The 19,513-nt window shown below is 48.5% G+C and overlaps 5 protein-coding genes across 25 annotated transcripts in view; 3 read left to right on the top strand and 2 right to left on the bottom strand.

Moving 5' to 3' along the window:
- The window catches only part of hdac11 (histone deacetylase 11), a 400,302-nt gene that overhangs the window by 96,220 nt on the left and 284,569 nt on the right, over positions 1 to 19,513 (bottom strand). The gene's annotated exons all lie outside the window — the stretch shown is intronic.
- barx1 (BARX homeobox 1) overlaps positions 1 to 19,513 on the bottom strand; it is a 214,368-nt gene that overhangs the window by 21,734 nt on the left and 173,121 nt on the right. The gene's annotated exons all lie outside the window — the stretch shown is intronic.
- zc3h11a (zinc finger CCCH-type containing 11A) lies at positions 637 to 9,407 on the top strand. 5 transcript variants are annotated; one of them, XM_076013218.1, is made up of 15 exons: positions 637 to 740; positions 2,378 to 2,446; positions 2,754 to 2,892; positions 2,990 to 3,109; positions 3,393 to 3,516; positions 4,182 to 4,400; positions 4,513 to 4,557; positions 4,660 to 4,995; positions 5,124 to 5,189; positions 5,600 to 6,091; positions 6,542 to 6,615; positions 6,725 to 7,250; positions 7,553 to 7,734; positions 8,030 to 8,226; positions 8,430 to 9,407. In XM_076013218.1, exons 3-15 carry the CDS (start codon positions 2,839 to 2,841, stop codon positions 8,632 to 8,634), a joined length of 2,640 nt encoding a protein of 879 aa, XP_075869333.1. In that variant the 5' UTR covers positions 637 to 740; positions 2,378 to 2,446; positions 2,754 to 2,838; the 3' UTR covers positions 8,635 to 9,407. The 5 variants fall into 5 exon arrangements, with proteins under 5 accessions (XP_075869333.1, XP_075869332.1, XP_075869331.1 ...); XM_076013217.1 differs by lacking the exon at positions 637 to 740 and adding an exon at positions 775 to 955; XM_076013216.1 differs by lacking the exon at positions 637 to 740 and adding an exon at positions 775 to 1,320.
- Positions 9,929 to 12,723, top strand: LOC142879780 (uncharacterized). Its single transcript, XM_076013255.1, has 2 exons — positions 9,929 to 10,579; positions 11,489 to 12,723. Exons 1-2 carry the CDS (start codon positions 10,387 to 10,389, stop codon positions 12,331 to 12,333), a joined length of 1,038 nt encoding a protein of 345 aa, XP_075869370.1. The 5' UTR covers positions 9,929 to 10,386; the 3' UTR covers positions 12,334 to 12,723.
- Positions 14,425 to 19,513, top strand: part of nfasca (neurofascin homolog (chicken) a) — a 62,945-nt gene continuing 57,856 nt past the window's right edge. For 7 of the 13 annotated variants that reach the window (XM_076013188.1, XM_076013192.1, XM_076013191.1 and 4 more), the window contains exon 1: positions 14,425 to 14,632. The gene's annotated coding sequence lies outside the window, so the exon portion shown is untranslated. The remainder of the gene's footprint in view (positions 14,633 to 19,513) is intronic. The other 6 variants (XM_076013199.1, XM_076013196.1, XM_076013195.1 and 3 more) reach the window with 2 other exon arrangements.

The raw sequence follows: 19,513 nt of genomic DNA, 5'->3' as shown, positions 1-19,513 counted from the left end.
GAATCGTCATTCCGTTGCTCCTTGAAATTTTAGTGACATTAATTCACTCATTGGATACTGGGGCCAGTTATTTTCACAACTAAATCCCGTGCAGTTTATATTCCAGTCTGTCTTCACCGTTGTTCCGATGTTGTCAACAGTTTGGGATTTAGAACAACTTAATTACAGTCTAGTTTCCCAATTTGGGATCAATAAAGTTCTATCTAATCTAATCTATCTACTCTAATCTGTAATTAGGATTTTTTTTTTCCTTTTATCTCTTAGTTCACAGTTATATGACCTTGGGAGGTGTTTATTATCTATTGGTGCAGTCCTAACTGTAATCTAAACCAAGTAATCTAAACCAAACAAAAGGCCAATCGTATGACATAAAATGCCAAAAAGGTTTACAAATTCACAGTTTTTGTTGCCTTTTGGTTAAGCGAAAACTTAATTCAGTCGACGGCTGCTCGACCTCACTGTGAAACAACAACAATAATAAAAAAAAAAAAGTTTTGCAGTGTGTAAACTTATATTTGTGAATGTGGAATTTGAGAAGAAAGCGTCAGGTTTTACGCAATCGTTCTCGCCCGTGACAACTTCCGCCTCCAAACTCGGAAATTACGACTCTCGAGTTAAAAATGGAACGCGGTAGTGACGTCACGACACGTGATACTGTGCGCTGACGTCTGACTTAAAAGTTAAAATTGCTAGATTAAAGGCGGAAGCAGCCAATTCTTTTCGCCAATGCAGCATCATCGGTATGTTTTGTTAAGACAAATATAGTTTAATAAATGAATAAATAATTATGTATTTCTTTATTAGTAGAAGCGTTCCTCCTTGGTCGGCCAGCCCCCTCCGTCCCCAGCTGTACGTTTGCTCCTCGGCCGCCATTTTGGCTTCGTGTTTGTCAGTCGCCGAGCTGAGACACATTATTTCCCGGACTTAATTTTTTACCATTTAAAACCTGAAACTGGTAACTATCGCTGCATACCTTGTTTGAGTGACAACATTTACATTTTGCTTGTTACAGGTAGTATTTTCATTTAGGACTAATTGAAACAAATTCCCCGGTATAAGTAACAGTTCTGCCATCGGTTAGCTCATGCTAACGCTACGGTGGCGATGAAGCCATGTTTTAGACAGGCCTCTGTGGTCCTGATCACCGAAGTTAGTTTGCTTTTTTTGAGCCGTTGAGTAGTGATTCAAATTTCAGTCGTTTTTTTTGTTTTTTTTTTAAAGGCAGTTAACACAACCCGATTGAGATATACTGTTGTATTGGCGTCAGTGCTTTGAGGCGATTTGGTTTGTTTTCGATATCTCTGGCGTGATCGTTTAACAGTAAGTATGGACCTGTTTTCTTGGGTTTACGTTTAGATACAGAAAATCAGGACTAGGTTAATACTTTTTATCCCCCCACCCCAAGAAAATTTAATTCTACTGTCTTTTTATTTGAAAAAGAAAGACAGAACGCGTTGTGTTTCTGAACCTCCAGTACTTACTACGACTACTACTTACTATTCTTTGACTGTCTTTGGGCTCTGAAGTCAGTCATAGCACAGCTTTATTGATTCTTGATTAGTTTTTCCCATTCTCTCAAAAATTATGAGAAACACTGAACGCTTTATCTAAATCAACACGTGTGTCCTAAAAAAAAAAAAAAGAGACCTACTTGAAACACACAACTCTGCACTTACAGCAGACAGGACCCGTGTTCTTTCAAACCTTTATTGCGCAACGTTTTTAATGAGATTACACGGTTGTTCTTGTTGATCTGTTGATGAATGTCTCCTTTGTATCTGTGCACACCTGTCTGTCTCTCAATAACCCTTTCAGTATCTCGAAGAGTGTTTTTCGACAGATCTGTAGGTTAAAACCGTCATCTTGGCCCTTTGTGGGAGTCCTTGGCTGTGGATAGATTTTCCCCTTGAGCACCACCGGCCCGAAGATCTTTTTTTTTTTTTTTTTATCTCTCCCCCCCTTTTTGTCTTTGAAAACCCTGAAGACGAGCGAGTGCCCTGTTCATTTCCCTCTGTTAATCACACATTGGTCACCTGTTGAGTATAAAATGCCTGCAAGCTTGAGAAGAACCAGACGACTTTTTGCCACCCGCCATCCCACGTCTCCCTTATTTGGCCCCATCGGCACCGGTGTTTTTGGATTTTTTTCACTTTTTAGGCCGCCCACGTTGCTCTCTTACAGTCATTGTGCACACCGTAGCGTAATTAAAAAAAAAAAAAAAATCCTGAAAGAACTCTGTTGCATCAATAGCGATGTGTATTAGTCTGATGGAGGAAGGAGATAAAGATCTCAGAGAAGGGATGTCGTAGGAAGACGAGTTTCTCTGGCCGAACCACCCCCCCTTTCTTCTTATCTCATGGATAAAGTGTTCCTTCAGGACATACCAAACGGAGACAGCCCCATCCACAGTGTGGCCTGGATAGCGGCAGCTTGTCAGCCACCTAAGGTTTGTCCTTCATCTCTGTTTGGAGTTTTGAATATGCGTGTTTGCTCTGTGGTTTCTTGTGTTTCCCTGTTGGAGGTTTCCTCACCTGTGTTGCATCTGTATCCGGTATTAAAGCCCACTGAGGAAGACTGGTTTTGTGAACTTGATCTTTACAAATTAAATGTATTTCTTTCCATGGATTGATCATTTTAACTGTTATGTTTGTTTGTTTTTTGTGTGTTATCATACATGTACAACTGGGTCGATGTGTGGTCTGCCCATGTCCAGTTATTCTGCTCTTAGTTGCGGTGGTCTCTCTTTTTTCCAGCGGCCTGTTGCTCCTGAACAGCACTGGGTGTGAAGGCCGTGACCTCACTGTCTCGCTTCCTTGCCCCGACGACTGAACAGCTAACATGGGCAACCATGGAGATGACTGCTACTTCTTCTACTATTCTACCTGTACCAAAGTAAGTCAACGCTCAGTTTGGATGTTGTATGTGCTAGAGGTTTAAAACCCCAGTGTGTGGCTACCTGTGGCAGAGTCCTGACTGTGTGATGTTGCAGGGAGACAGCTGTCCCTTCAGACACTGCCCGGCGGCGCTGGGGAACGAGATCGTCTGCAACCTCTGGCAAGAAGGACACTGCTTCCGCACTGCGTGCAAGTTTCGGCACATGGAAATCACGGTAAGCCAGAGCCAAACGTTGGTGTGAGAACAGAGATGGCTTGGCAACCTACATTATTACTTGTGGTTTTTGCGCAGTCACACAATTTTAGATGGCTGTATCTTGTTGGCAGTATGAATGTCATTTAACACTGTTGCATTAATTCAGCATTTCATCGTTTACATCTACTACTTCTACTAACGTAGAATTGTTGTAGCAGAATATTGTGTTAGTCGTTCATTCTGAGCTGTGTTGTTTTCTACAAAGCACCGTCTTATTCTATTTCTTTTTCTATTTCAAACAGAAAAACCGTAAGGAGATCCCATGCTATTGGGAGAGCCAATCAGCGGGCTGCCAGAAGCCACATTGTGCCTTCATGCATGAAAAGGCTCGCACCATTGAAGGCATATTTTTCCCCGCGGGTAAAAGTGAGTTTACATGTTTTATACAAATAGACTCTGAATCAACAACCAAGGGTTTTGCAGCATCGACCACAAACAAAAACGATGGCGATGACAACCTTCACTCAGTGTCTAGGGTCCGAATTCAGTACGAAACAAACCAGGAGGACAAAATAAAATAAGACTCAGTACAGTTGCATCTCTGGAAATGGAATCCTCAGTGTGGGTGTGAGAGCGGCCGGTCGGTTTTGGTGAATCACATCATGGGGTTGGAAAAACTCCATGATGCCGCTGCTCTCAGATTCCTCTATGTGTTGTACAAAATATGAGACTTCTTAAATATTGAGTTTGTAATATTTGGAGATTTTGAAGAAGGAACAGCGACATCAAGTGGTTACACTTTAGATTGCGGCGTCATGCACTTCTATGAATGTATGTATGGGCCGTATGTTAAGCTTTTGCCAAAATAAAAATCACAAATCAAGCCACAGTTTACACGCTGGACCTTGAAATGTGCTTTCAAAGTGCACACTCTCATCTCACTAGAACTCCACCCTCAGGGTTTGCTCCATGGATTTATTGTAGCTAGACCACAGGTGGGCAGTATAGAGCAGCGTCTGGTGGACATCAAGAGCCACTTTCACCTGCACTTGGCAGAAGAAGCTGTACCCAAGTACCGTTGTTTTCCACAGGTCAAAGTTTGAAAGCTGAACAGCCTCATGAGGAGCAAGCAGCAGCAGCACCACCACTACCAGCAGCAGCAGCAGCAGCAGCAGCAGCAGCAGCTGTGGCTTCTTCAGTCAGCCCGCAGCTCAGAAGTGTCATCAAGCCGGAGGCCATGGAGCCGGTGCCCAGCCCCACACACCCGCCAGTGGTGATCAACGCAGCGGACGACGACGAAGATGAGGATGGTTGGTGACTCTTTGAACAATGACCGGAGCGTCCTTGATCCGATTTTCATTGGATTCTTTCCCAGCCAGGCAATGTTGTACTATATACTTGTTTGTTTGTTTGTTTAACCAGAGGAGGGAGAGACTGGCCCTTCCCCACGGAAAATCACCAGATCAGGTAAACTGTTGGGAAAACTGGGAAACATTTGGAATGATGGAAAACATCAAATCATTGTAGCAGTGTTGCACCTTTGTGACTGACGTCTTTGTGTTTGCACAGATGACTCAATGAACTTTGGCGTGAGCACCCTGGAGGAGATTCGACTGAGGAAGGCCCTCAAAGCCAGCATGAAGAGGGCAGGATACCCCCCCCACACTGCTGATGGTGAAGACAAATCAATTTCACAAATTGCCATCAGAATTGGCTTTGGGTTTTCAGGGATGAGTGATTCTAGAGAACTCCCAGGTGCTTCAGACCAATCTGCTGCTTCAGACCGATCATGTGACTTGTTTTCCTTTGCAGATGTGCCACACAGACAAAACGGCCCCTTGAGAAGAGGTTTGGCAGATCGTCTGGGCAAAGCTGTGTGTGAAGAGCAGCCGCTGGTTCCTCAGCGTGAGTATGGAGATGACCGCTGTCACTCCTGACTCTGCATGCAGCTCCCGACAGACGGCGTCACACTGGTCATTCACTCCTTCATCTCTACATCGTAGACTCAAGTCTTTTTCCTTTGTTTTCCTCAGCGGCCTCGAAGCCACTTAAGGACAGACTGGGATTGTTCACTGGATCTGCAGTCAATGCAGTCAAAGGTACAAAATCTTGATGCAATTGTAACACATTTAGTCCACTTTCCTGTGTTTTCACCGCATGGAGTGGGGAAACTTCTCTGGGCGTCAGACTCTCAGCTTTCCTAAAAAAAAAAAAAAAAGATTCCAGGAGCGTTGCGGTTCAGTTTATTGAAACTGAACAAAAATAATGTTAACGAAGAGGTCAAAGTTAAAGGGGCTGGTCCAACTTTCCACTGAGGTGAAACTGGGCTTAAACAAACTGCAGTCAACAGTTGTTTCCATGACGGGCGAGGCGAGGAGAGGAGGAGTTTCAGGAAGCTTTCATACAAATACATCCTATGAACAGACTTCAGTGTGGCTCCTCGACTGCTGCAGTGTAAAGATGTGAGTGTGAAGGAGCTCCCTGTCATTCCAACATTTTGTCCCGGCAGCTGAAATCGACGCGGACTCCAGGAAAGCTCCCGAGCAGATTCGCATCAAAACTCTGGAGGAGATTCGAAAGGAGAAGGCGGCAAAGTCTCTGTCCAAGCAACAACCAGCGTCCGCTCGGGGAAGCGGCGACGGGAAACCCGGAAAGGAGCTGCGGCAGATCATCGCGGCGACGCATCCTGCCGGCAAGATCAGAAGCACCCGCGGCGCTCCGTGCTCGGCGGCGAGGAAGCAGCAGCAGGAGGAGGAGGAGGAGGAGGCAGCGGCGGCAGTGGTGGTGAAGAGAACAGTGCCGCCTGAGCCCAGTCCTCTGGCTGCAGCGCCCCACCAGGGAGGCATCCTAGTGAAGACCCTGGAGGAGATCCGCAGGGAGAAGGTGGCCAGGACGGAGGCTCAGCCAGGAAGAGAGGCTGAACGCAGGAAGAGCAGCGAGGGCCACAGCTGCTCTGGGAAAACCCCTCGGCTGCCGCTCGCCAGGAAAGCTGCCTCGCACTGTAAGAACCCACTTCACACTGTCCGAGTGCTGCGTAGACCAGTGGTTCTGACTGGTTCTGACTGGTTCTGACACCTCCTTCTCCTTATGGTGAAGTCGCCACCAAAATTTATTCCACCAAATTAAAAAGCGCTGATCTGCTTTCTATCGTGTGCAGTAAATCAGTGACTGAAACTACTGAACTGAAATGTGCGTCGTTCAAAATAAAAGCCCAACATTTTCTCTATAAATAAATATTTTAAGATCCCTTAAAAAAGGAGGGGGTGTGAAACTCCCCTCGAAGCCGCGACCCAATCAGAATCAGACATACAGACTGAATATTAATATCATTTCTTCAAGTTCAGCGGGCCGGATTAAAAGGCTTAACGGGCCGCATATGGCCCCCGGGCCGTAGTTTGCCCACGTCTATGTGACGCCGACCATAACACGAATCTGCTTCTGCATTCCACAGGCAGCAGCGGCTCAGCAGAGAAGAGTTCCAAAGTGTCGGTCAAGTCCCCCAGCGTCCAGGCTGCTGCTCCCATGGTAGGATTCCCTGCTGGTATCTGCTGGCGTCCATCAGGTCTCTTTTATTGCCTCTGTTTGCTGCTGTAACTTATTGATCTCCCCCCCCCCCCCCCAATGCTCTCCTTAGACCAGCGTTGCCAACGGCGTCAAGGTCAAGACCTTTGAGGAGATCATGCAGGAGAAGCGGCTTCGCCAGCTGGAGGAGCGGGCCAGAGGTTCTCCTGAAGCCGGGCCTCAGAAAGATCCGGCCCAGGACGAGTCCAAGAGGAAAGTTCCAGATGGAGGGTCCCCGTCCCCTCCCCCCTCCACCGCCCAGACTCCTCCCCCCTCCACCACCCAGACCTCCAGCACTACCACAAAGCTCCCAGTCCGGAAGCTGATCTCGCTCAGATCCAAAGCTGCTCTGGGTCGGAACGGCGACACCGCCACCACCACCACCACCGGCGTCAGTGCGAGAGGTGGAGCTGCTGCTGCTGCTGCTCCCGCCGCCTCCTCCTCGCTGCCCACCAATCAGAGCTCCGCGCTGCAGCAGCAGCAGACGGACAGAGATGCACCATTGCAGGCTAAACGGGCCAGGACGCTTCCTCCAGGTGGCGCTGCAGACGTTCCTGCACCCAGAGACAATCAGGAGAAGCTGAGCTCACCTGTCAAAGGTACCGCAGCCCTCCCTTCACTTTCACACTGACATTTACTGCCCCTCTGTCTGCTCAATGGGGAGGCAGCATCATTGTTTCATTTCTTTATTCCTGGCAGTTTCCCGCTTCTTTTCTACAGGGATTTCTAAATGTATATTTATACAGAAAATGTTGGATTCATTTGAAGAATGGATTGGCTCCTGGACATGATAGAAAGTGGGGCGAGCGTCTTTGATGTTGGTGGACTCCACCACCAGTGAGAGAAGAACTGCGCTGCTGCAGTCATTCTCACCGTGGCCTTGCTCTGGTCCTCTTTCCAGTGAGGCCCAAGCTGAACGTCAAGCCGTCCGTGGTGAAGCCCAAAGCGCACGTGAAACCCGGCCAGAAGAGGAAGGCGGCCGAGCGCTCGGCCGTCGCTGCTGTCAAACCCCTGAACAGCGCCGCCACAGGGCGGGAGGAGCCGCTGCAGACCAGCAGGACGACGACGTGCAGGAGCCGACAGGTCGGTGCTGCTGGTTCTGTAGGTTCTGCTGCTGGCGTCTGTTTGCTTAAGTTTACTGTTGATATCATTGTTGTGTTAGAATTAGAATGAGTTTTAGCCCACATAATGACTACCATAACATGATTGCAATAGAGAAGTAAAAAATATATGAACTTAAAACTCAACTGTTGTCACCCATAAGGATAGTTCTATATTTATACACATATATATATATATTTACAAATCTCTCTCTCTCTCTCTCTCCCTCTCTCTCTCTCTCTCTCTCTCTCTCTCTCTCTCTCTCTCTCACCTGCAGGCGTTCCCGTCCTCCAGCGCCAAGGACGGGCCGGGCTCGGCCGCCCCCCGGCAGCCCAGCGCCCCCCTGCTGCTGAGCTCTGACTCCAGCAGCGTCGGGGTGTCAAAGGGAGAAGAGGAGCTGCAGACCGTCCCCACCTTCCCAGCGGCGCCAGACACTCGCTCGGCCGCCAGGGAGGCCTGCGCCCTCAGCCAGAGGTAGCCCATTTATTTTGTCAGGTTATCCTGGGAACGCATGGATCCATTACATTTTATTCATCTATATATGTGCAATATGTTCAGCCAAATATTACACACTGGACCTTTGTATTGCTAAAAAAAACAAAAACAACAACAAATCACACAGTCATCACCTTATTTATTTATTTATTTATTTATTTTTTTCCCTGGTGCATCAGCAGCCCTCAGCTGACCTCAAGCCAACCGAGGTCACGGAGGATGAGTTCCCAGGCCGCCCCCAACACTGCCAGCAGCGCCGTGGACGACTTTGACAAGCTCATCATGGAGTTCACCGACGATGACCTGCTGGACGACGGCGTGGACCACGACGTCAACGAGGACGACCTGCTGCAAGAACTGTCGGAGATGATTGAGATTGATGGATGAGAAACCATATTTATGTTGCCCGCAGCGCCGTCGAGTGGTGCCGCGAGAGAAAGTGTGAAAGTCTTTATTTTCTTAAAAAGAATTATAATTATTTCCATTTTGACATCTTTGGTGTAGTGAGCGTTTCAGACGTTGGTGGGGAAGAAAAGAGAGTCGCATTTTAGAGCAGTCACATGTGTATACTGTGTATGCAAAGACGGCGCGAGGTGGAAAGAAAAAAAAAATTTGCTGCACTTAAATGATCCTGTCCTGTTGTTTCCTCGTGGACTGAGTTGGTGTTCTCTACCTTGGCCACGCCAGAGTCAAATGCATGTTTCTGAGTTGAAGTAGTTGCATTAATCCCCAGACTCAGGAAAAAAAGACCTGAGTGGGCGTTTCCAGGTGCCCTGCGTCACATGGCGGTCATCGTTTCCAACAGGATTGTGCACCCGGCCTCTCTCGGAGTGCACTTTTAAAAGTTTTACACCCTTTTTAACTGCTTGGCCAGTGGGAATACTTTATCACGACTGGTCTGGTTTATTTGTACATCCAGTATAACAACTCAGGGATTGTCGCCGATGCTATGAGTAAGGTGCACTGTACTTTAGTTCAAAGGTTGTTGTTGTTGTTGTTGTTTTAAATTGTTTCCATTTGGCTCCCACTGCTCTTCGCGCGTTGTGGTAAAGATCCACAGTTTGGGGTCTCCGCCTTTGTTTTGTTCTGCCCCTGGCGCCGTCTTGCCAGAAGTCAATTGTGCAAATACTTTGTAAATAAACCATACTTTATTGACCGATGATGGTTTTCTGTCGACATTATGCAGGCAAATTAAGAATTATGTGAATTATGTCACACTAAAGCTGCTTCAATGTAAAAATACAGAGCCTAGACCGGAAACAACCTGTCATGGAGGAAACATGTTGCTGTAATGTCAATGGGAAATGAAGCAGAGCAAAGTTGCAACCAAATCAGTGTCTTTGAAGCCCCACCAGGGTGTTTAGCTCTTAGAGCCACCCAGAACCATCCAGAACCACCAGGGTGTTTAGCTCTTAGAACCATCCAGAACCGCCAGGATGTTCAGCTCTTTATTGAAATGACTCTGGAAATGCTGCAAACATGGAGGAAATACAGCCGTTTGATGACTGACTGAATATAAATATAGATGAGATGAGATGAGAAAGCCTGGCCAAGTCAGTTGTTTTTTTTTTGCACGACAAAAAAATAATGTAAATATATTTACACCCCCCCCCCAAAAAAAAACAAAAAAACAAAAAACAAAACCATAATTTGCAAAGTTTACAGAAATGCAGGTCTTCAATATAAAAGAGAAGAATGACAACATGACAACTTGCCAGGGCCAATAAGGCTCTACAAGAAAATGCCAAAACAATATTTTGATCAGGAGAAAACTTCATTGAGTGGATGGACTGCTTGACCTCACTGTGAAAAGCAATAACAGAAGCTTTTCCATGCAGTCAACTTACATTTGTGAATGTGGAATTTTGCCAAAGAACGATGGGATTAATCAATGATCGTGAACGTTTGATCAGACAGAGAGGCCAAAAGGTGCATCCGTCCAAAACAACCGGAGCCAAGTGAGCTCCTTCAAATACATCCCGGTGGGAAAGTGACGTCTGTTCACGAGAGGCGCTACGCAGAAAGCGCGCGTCGCCCCTCTACTTCCGGGTTAGTGAACGTAAACAAGAAGGAGCGTCGCTGCGCCGCCACTGCGGTGGGGAGGGAAGGAAGGAGGGAAGGAAGGAGGGAGGGGAAGACATGACACGGCTGGAGCTGCTCAACGTGTTCCTCAGCGACAAGCTGACCGCGGCGGCGCAGGAGATCTTCCACGCCGTCAGAGACATGACGCTGGACTACCAGAGCGAGATCCTGCGCTGCAAGCAGGAGAACGAGAAGCTCCGCAGGCTGCTCGGCGTGGCCGTGGAGCGGCTGCTGCTGCTGCAGTCAGCAGGTGAGCTGTCGAAGGCGTCAGCAGCAGCGGCAGCGGCATCGTCGTCATCATCATCATCATCATCATCATCATCATCATCATCATCATCTCCATGCACCGTCTGTCTGTACCTGCCAGGCGGATCTGCATCGAATTTTCAGTCATTTCATTTCATGTATTCATTCTCCGTCACGAGCACAGCTTTCCAATTCCACCCTTCAATAAATAGAATAGAATACAACAGAATAGAAGAGTGGACACCGCTGTTTGTCCTTTATCTTGACTGCTTTCTGCACTGTAGATCCACACTGAGGACATCCAAGTAGCACCATCTGTGGATTCATGTGGCAAAAGAAATTTTTCTTTTCAATACCTAAATATGTATGGAGGGTGGCTGTTGTAGATCATCTAAAATATCCAACTTGTTGGAGTTATTTCACACTTTTTTTGATTAACACATATTCCATAAGTGTTCATTCATAGTTTTGATGTCTCGAGTGACAACCTGCAATGTCAACAGTCATGAAAATGAAAGAAAACCCATGAAATCAGAACTTTTGAATGGTAGCGTGTACACACACACACACACACACACACACACACACACACACACACACACACTGTATTTGGCCTGTTTCCATCTTCCATCCGTCTTAATGAACTGTGTCACTGTTGGAATCCCGTCAGTCTGCCAAGCTGTTAAAACATGTATCATCATTTCAGGTAGCAGGGCCACCAATCGTACATCAATCTGATATTTTGTATTACGGAGGGAAGATATTTTCATTTCCTCAGGAAGGAGCTATGGTTGCTATTTTAAACTCAGTCCAGGGTCGTCGCCAACATGTCACAGTCGTTTTGGGAAGTGGAGCCAAGCAGTTTGTGTCATGTCAATGCTCTGAGAATAACTGGTTGTTTGTTACCACTCAGCGCCCCCCTCTGGCCAGAGCCAGGACAGTTGTCAGCCCTGCGAGTCCGACGGTGCGGAGACTCGCATCAAAGAAGAATCAGAGGTCCAGGACATTCAGGCGGAGGGCTGTGAAGATGGCAGCGGCAGCAGCGGCAGCGGCAGCGGCAGCAGCAGCGGCAGCAGCAGTGGCAGCAGCAGCGGCAGCCGCCACCTGGGTCCAGCGCCAGAGCCGCCACCACCACACAACAAGTGCCACGCACAACACTTAGTTTCGCCAACCCTGCTCCGGACCCAGGAGATCAAGGCGGAGGACGGCGGAGACCAGAGTGGGACAGAGCGGCGCTGCCCCCCCGTTGCTGCCTGCTCAGAAGACGGGGCGGCTCGGCGCCGCCCGTGTGCGGCCGCTGGAAAAACCCACAAAAAGGCAGAGAAAGCGGAGCAGCGGGCGAAGAAGTTGCTCTGCTCCAGCGACAGACAGGACGTGCGTTCGCGGCGGCTCAAGAGCGCGACCAGGACGAGGACGGCCAAGCTGCCGCCTCTGCCGTCGCCCGCCGCTTCCAACCCCGGCCAGGGCCTGCAGAGGTGGCACAGCTGCCGCGAGTGCGGCAAGGGCTTCAGCTTCGCCTGTCAGCTGGAGGTGCACATGCGCTGGCACACCAAGGAGAAGCCGTACAGCTGCGCCGTGTGCTGCAAGTGTTTCACCACGCTCAGCATGCTGAAGAGACACCACCGCATCCACACGGGGGAGAAGCCCTTCCGCTGCCACGTCTGCGGCAAGTGCTTCAACCAGTCGGCCCACCTCAACACCCACTTCAGGCTGCACACCCGAGAGAGGCCCAGCTGGAGCCAGGTGGCCTCCAAGTGAAGCCAGCTGCTCTTGCCCTGAGGCCTCGTCCACCGCGCCGCGCTAGGTCAACTCGCTACGGGTCTGAGGCGTGTACATCCGGCAGCGGTACCCCAAACCCCTGGCTCGTGGACCGGTACCGGGCCGTGGCTCATTTGCAGTGGTGGCCCCGGCCATCAGCAATATTTGATTTAGTCCAGCCTCAATGAATACACCTCGTAACTTCATAACATCCTCCCTAGCGACGTTTCCATCGCCCCTGGAACTGAGCGACACCTCAATGTGGCCGTGATGAAGCCTGGTGGTGGAAGCAGCTCGGCTTGGAAAAACCTCTCCAACGTGGCTGGAAGGTTTTGAGGCTCTCATGAGGAGGTTTTTCCACACGGATCCACAAAGAGGAATATCGCAAAAGTCTCATGGAAAGACTGTTTCGTACGGGGTGGGGGGGGGGGGTCACGTGACCAGTTGACTGACCAGTGAAAATGGCGCCCATTATGATTGGACGGAGGAGGAGACGGAATATTTTTTTTTAGTAAGTCGTCAAAGAGGAGAATGTAGCAAGCGTTACAGTTACACTTTATGCGTCTGCAAATGGTTAATGGCCCTTTGTTGAAATGTTGGAAATATTTTGTTATTTTTTGTTACTTTTGTTATGCGAAACGCTGTCATGGAAACGCAGGTAATGCCGGAGAATCACACTCAGACGTCGCAGCACCTTCATATTGGGACCCAGTAGAGGCCACTGGTTAAACTGGCAAAACAGACAAAATATCATTTCATTTCCAGAGATTCCCCATCAAAGTTTTAATGCGTCCACCAAAACCAAACGTCCTGACCTTCCACTCTGGTCCAAACTCGCCAACAAATTGCAGCGGTCACCGACCGACCAGGCGATAACAAAACAAACTCTTCCGCTATGAGGTCATTGAACTCCTAAAACGTGCTGCTGCAGCCGCTGCATTATCAATTGCAGATGATTCTGCCGCTGAATGTTCATCTTCTCCCTCACACGTGGTGGCGTCGCCATGGTGGGACCGCTGGTGTACAGTGCACTCGGACTCGCTGTCTTTCTTGTGAAATAAAGTGTTTAAAATGGTCACTATGAATTCCACCATGCTGTCGTGTGGCGTCATTCTCAAGTGACTTGTTCCGTCCTGAAGATGTATTGATAGTTAACAGCACTGGTTTCCAAAATGTCCAAATAAACCTTTGGAATACAAACACGTGGGTTTGAGGATGTGCAGAGGAAGTGGATGAGTGAGTGAGTGAGTGAGTGAATGGCAGCTTCGATCGTAGCAACTATGACACTATGGGAAGGTAGCGTTTTCTCTGAAAAGACAGGAAAATGCTCTTCTGCTGCAGCGCTGCAGAGTTCTGAGAGTCCTCAGAATCACACTGGCGACGATGACATTTAGTCTCGCTTTGAAACGTGTGTGTGACTTTTGAAAATCAACTCAATTTAATGAATTGAAATACGACATAGAAACCTGTTAATGTCATCATGGGGCAATTCCACTCATCTTACCCCCACTAACATGGCTCATTGTGCCTTGTTTGGCACTTGGTCAATAAAGCTAATTCTGATTTTTGGATGTGAAATAATACAAAGTTACTACATCATTTGTGTGCGCATGATCAGATCTGTGTGTGTGTGTGTGTGTGTGTGTGTGTGTGTGTGTGTGTGTGTGTGTGTGTGTGTGTGTTAGACCTCTGTGTGCGTGCAAAGATTCTGTGTGTATTCATACAGCCACCAGCCAATAGATCTCAAGAAACTCAGAATAGATCAGTGAGTTTACACTTGAAGGTCCAGTGTGTAACATTTGGCTACTTCTCGTAAATGACACAAAAAACAAAACAAAACAAAACAAAACAAAAAACTCCATCTGCAAACATCTGCAATTTCCAAACTCCAGAGCAGAGCCGAGCCGAGCCGAGCCGAGCAGGGCTGGACTCCGCTGGTCCTGAGCCACTGAGGGAAGCTTTTACTGGAACGCCCTCCACCTTCTCGCCAACCGCTGGCGAGGTTAGGATGCGCGAGTGCGGCGGACCAAAGATAGAGAGAGGGAGGGAGGGAGAGAGAGAGGGAGAGGGAGAGAGAGAGTAAGAGAGAGAGAGAGAGAGAGAGACAGCAGCACATTGTCAGGAAACAGGGAGTCGCGACGCGCAGGGCGGACAGACAGACAGACAGACGGACGGACAGGCGGAGGTTGCTCGGCTCTTTGCTCCATGTCGATGCGGAGCTGACGACTCCTTCCTTGCCGCATCAGGCGGAGGACAGACGGGCGGACGGACGGGCGGACGGAGCACCTCAGCATCTCAGGTAAGCAGCCACTTTACTTCCTGGTGCGGCGTCGCGACGCCTTTGGCGCATGTGGCGTTCAATGTCCTCGCCTGTCAACGCCTCGGCTTCCCTCGCTGAGCCGCTGCTGGCCGCGGTGACAGCCGACACCGGGAACGAGGTGATGGCAAAGACAGAAAGATAGACAAATGGTCGCGGACACGCGCAGCGCGGCGCCGGCGGAGGCAGAGGCAGAGGCAGAGGCTGAGGCTGAGGACGGCGCTGGCTTCACACCCTCCGCAGTGCCCCCGCCTCTCCGCTCTGCGCATCTTTGGCAATGATGCTGCGGTTTCCTCCGCTCTCCTTTCCCCCCCCACTCTCATCTCCTGCGCAAGGCCGGAGGGAAGGTGGAGGCGGGTGGGGAGGGTCGCTTTACTTCCATTTCAATCGATGTGCTCGACCGAATGCTGGAGGCGTGACTGTCAAGTTCAGCATGTTTGCTCCGGAGTGAGGAGGTGACTGCTGTGAAGTTGAGCCTGTTTGCTGCCTGGCTGTAGGCCCCGCCGCCTGCAGCTGCGCCTGCGCCTGCACCTGCACCACACGCACTACACACACACACACACACACACACACACTGGCTCCGTCCGGTCTGTGTGTGTGCTGCTGGAGGAGGATCACAGCAGACCTGGGTGCTGTGGAGGCCGCAAGGCGGCTGCTTTTGGCCCACACACACACACACACACACACACACACACACACTTGGCTGACCGTGCTTGTGCGTGTGTGTGTGTGTGTGTGTGTGTGGGACATGGAAGATGACTTGACTTTGAATGTGTCAGTGTGTATTCGGAGACGTCACGGCCTGGTCTGCTCTGCGTTGTCTTCCTGCAACAGACTCCAACGACCTGCCCCCTACCTGTCTCCTGATTGGCCACTAACACCGGCTGTAAACTCACCTCCTGATTGGCCACTAACACCGGCTGTAAACTCACCTCGTGGCGGGACAATCTCAAAGGCTTAACGTAGCTTAATAACTGAAAACAGCGATCAAATGACCAAACTTTGTGTGGACATCTGTGGTCAGGCCCACTTCCACCTCTCCAAAAGCCAGAACCAGAACTCCTGTTTTATGGACGCTGTCCAAGCTAAGCCTTCTCCTCCGAAAAAAACAGCAATCCAACCGTGGCCTCAACTTTCTAGTGGACTTCTGGGTGGACAGCCTGCGAAGACAGAACCTGAGAAATCAGAACGACATGGTGGACAGCATCCAGAACACGGACGTCATCATTATGGTCTTTGGAGAGGTGGAAGTGGGCGTGACCGGAGATGTCCATGTGAATTTTGGCGACGGTTGAGAGCTCTCGCCGCGCGTTGAGCTGCGCTCCTTCTTTTTAGAAGGTGCAAGTTTTCTGGGAGGGGGAGAGATAAGTGCAGGAGAAGCAGCAGCGCTCACCACTGCACCACCGTGTCTCCTGGAAATGGATTCAGCCTTGACATGAGTGCGATCGCCTATTGGCGTGCACATGCACGTGCACTCACCTGGCTCAAGAGGAGAAGGTTCTGCTCGTGCCTGATTGTTCAACGTGGCACAGTTGGAATGTGAGTCAGTCAGTGTCGTAGTTGAAAAACCCCTTCAGTTTGGAGATAGGTCCATGTCGTGTTGCATGCTAGTGAAGGCCAGCTTTGGAAGTGACTTGGAAAATCTCAGGAAGTGAAGCAGTCTGGTGAAGTCTGGACTCGACCATGGATGCAAGTTAACGAGGTTCCAATGAGCTTGAGGCCATTTTACAGCAGTTTTTTTTTTGTTGTCTTTGTATTATTGATTGGGGCAGGCAGGATGTAATTAAAGTCCTGGTAATTCATAGGGACGGACAAATTTTTTGAGTAGACACCATCTGTTTTCATTCAGCTCATTGGAAGTGCGTAAAAAATGTTTTTTTTTTTAAAGCTGAACAAATGTCCTGACATCAGGTTTGGAATGATAAGTAATGACTACATCTGAATCAATGAATGGATGAATGGATGAATGGATGGATGTCCTCTCACTGTCAGAAGGATCACCCCCCTGGTGGCAACAGCTGGTCCCTGCATGGCGCTAGGGCGCCACCTTGAGCCGTCCTTCCTTTGAAAGGCCCTCCTCCCCTGCTGCACTTCCTCTCAGGTTACCTCAGTGGTGTCTTTAAGTTGAGGTCAATCATTTTCGCTGCTTCTCTTGCCCAACACCCGAGAGTCCATTGTCTTGGAGGCGGGGCCAATGGAAAGAGCACTGGAGAATGAAGAGCAAACAAAGGGAGACAAAGGTGCTTTGCAAAGGAGCCTCTGGATGGAGGCCCTGTGGCAGCGAGCTGCATGGCAGCCTGCCAGCTGTGGAGGATCCATATGTACAGTAGATGATGGAGATGGTCCAGAGGTGGAGGCTGCAGTCTGCTGGAGGGCTCCATGGCCCAGTCTCCGCTGAGAGCAGCAGCAGCAACAGCAGCAGCAGCAGAAGAACATGTGGACCTGGGAGGAGCCTGTCCTGCCGATGTGAATTTATTAGGTTGTATTATTGAATGAATACTGCTTGGAGCTAATATCAATGCATCTGTGTCATGATCCCATTCCAAACGCTGGCGATAGAGCGCGCTGCATCAAAAAGACACCAAGGACGGCCGTATTCAGCTTTCTTTCAGGGTGATATGGATTGTGAGCCGCAGTTGGCCCGCGGGCCGTAGTTTGGACACCCATGGTGACCCGACTGATTGCAATCATCTATCTATCATCTATCTATCTATCATCTATCTGTCTGTCTGTCTGTGTATCTATCATCCATCCATCTATATATCTATCAATCTATCATCTATCTGTCTGTCTGTCTGTCATCTATCAGTCTGTCTGTCTATCTATCATCTATCTATCTATCTGTCTATCTATCTATCCATCTATCTGTCTGTCTGTCTGCCTATCTATCATCTATCATCCATCCATCTATATATCTATCAATCTATCATCTATCTGTCTGTCTGTCTGTCATCTATCATCTATCTGTCTGTCTCTCTATCTATCTATCTATCTATCTATCTATCTATCTATCTATCTATCATTTATCTATCTCTCTATCTCTCTATCTATCTATCTATCTATCTCTCTATCATCTATCTGTCTGTCTATCTATCTATCTATCTATCATTTATCTATCCATCTATCTGTCTGTCTATCTGTCTGTCTGTCTGTCTGTCTGACAATATCTAACTAGCAAGGGTATTGCTCCCAGTCAGTTGCCATCTTGCACCGCCATGTTTCTAAGGAAGCCCGGTGTGGACAATCCAGCTGCATATGACAGTCAGGCGCGTTTATTAATAGTGTTTCCTGCTCACCTCCTCAAATAAAGGAGGTGTCCAGGTTTGGGTGCCGAGGCCACCGTCGCTCCCTGGCAGCAGAGATGCTGCAATCTGAAATGCAACCACTTGATGTCGCTGTTTCTCCTTGAAAAATCTCCATGTATTACATCGTTCACCTCGAAGTGAGCTGGGAGACGCGCTGGGCGGTTCTAAATGGCTTCATAATAGAGGCTGCCGCTAGTAGAGAGCAAGGCTAGTTTCCACTGGAGTCTAAGTAGCTTCGAGTGCAGCTGTTTGAAAGGACACATATTAATACTTCCTCAAAGTGGTAATAATCACACATATATGTAGCTTGACATATATGCAGCTTCATGAAACTCCTTCCATTATATTAAAAAATGAAGTGCAAAAGTCTCTCTCTCTCTCTCTCTCTCTCTCTCTCTCTCTCTCTCTCTCTCTCTTTCACACACACACACACACACACACACACACCTCCACAGCCCCTCCTGTTTCCCTGTAGCGGCCCAGCAGATGGACAGCAGTGCTCCCGCTCTCTCTCTCTCTCTCTCTGCGCTCTCTGTCTTTGTTTCTCAGCCTCAGCAGGGTGCAGTCTTCTGATAGTTGTACCGGCCATCCACGTCCCCTCCCACTGCCTCCGGGCCTCACTCCCCCAGCTCCCCCCCCCCCCCTTCTCCATTGTTTTGCCGTGAAAGTGGGTTAGGAAAGACAGCAGTGGCTGACAGAAGGGAGAGAGGGCTGCGAGGGAAGGAGGCAGTTATAAAGTGAATGAGACGAAGAGGCGAAATGACCCAATCAGCCAGCAGGGAGGAGGTGTCTCATTACAGGAACACAGGGGTGAGGGACATGACAGAGTGCTGGGGGAGGGGGGGGGCATTTGTAAAAAGAAAGAAAGAAAAAATTGTGACGTTCTTAATACCACAGAATATTCCAGTATTAAGAAGGCATTAAAATCAAACTCCAACATAGAAACACATCTACAGGTACCACCGGAACAATGAGAATATCCAGTAAAAGTTGTTTTATTTTGAAAATTTAACATCAAAGATGAAAGCAACACATTTTATTGAGCCATTCCACGCAAATTGACATCTCAAGCAGTTCCTTGTTGTAACTTTGCTGATTCAGATTTTCAGCTTATTAAAAGCACAAAGCCACAAACTCAGAAAATTATTATAAAATTTGAGTAGTTTTTTTTTTAAGCTGCAAGACCTGATCAGCAAAATGCAAAGAAATAAAAACTGGAAATATATTGATTAGCATATTATTCCTTTTTATAATATGTCACATTCACCTTTTAAGTTGAATTGCAGGAATACAACAACCTTTATAGGATATTCTAATTTTCTGTGTAGTACCTGTACATGCAGGCAGGCAGGCAGGCAGGCAGGCAGGCAGGCAGCAACACAAACAGCACACATTAGGGCTTTCTGAGGCAAAATGCCTTTTGACTGCAGACCTACATTCCCCCTTTCATTTTAGTCCAGCACCATGGTGTGTGTGTGTGTGTGTGTGTGTGTGTGTGTGTGTGTGTGTGTATGTGTGTGTGTGTGTGTGTGTGTGTGTGTGTGTGTGTGTGTATTCT

Source organism: Nelusetta ayraudi, unplaced genomic scaffold, assembly GCF_046127955.1.
Source record: "Nelusetta ayraudi isolate G7.1 ecotype Tasmania unplaced genomic scaffold, CSIRO-AGI_Nayr_v1 ptg000146l, whole genome shotgun sequence".
In the NCBI taxonomy this organism is placed as follows: Eukaryota; Metazoa; Chordata; class Actinopteri; order Tetraodontiformes; family Monacanthidae; genus Nelusetta; species Nelusetta ayraudi.
The sequence above is the reverse complement of the archived record's forward strand: the minus strand, read 5'-3'. Positions and strand labels throughout refer to the sequence as shown.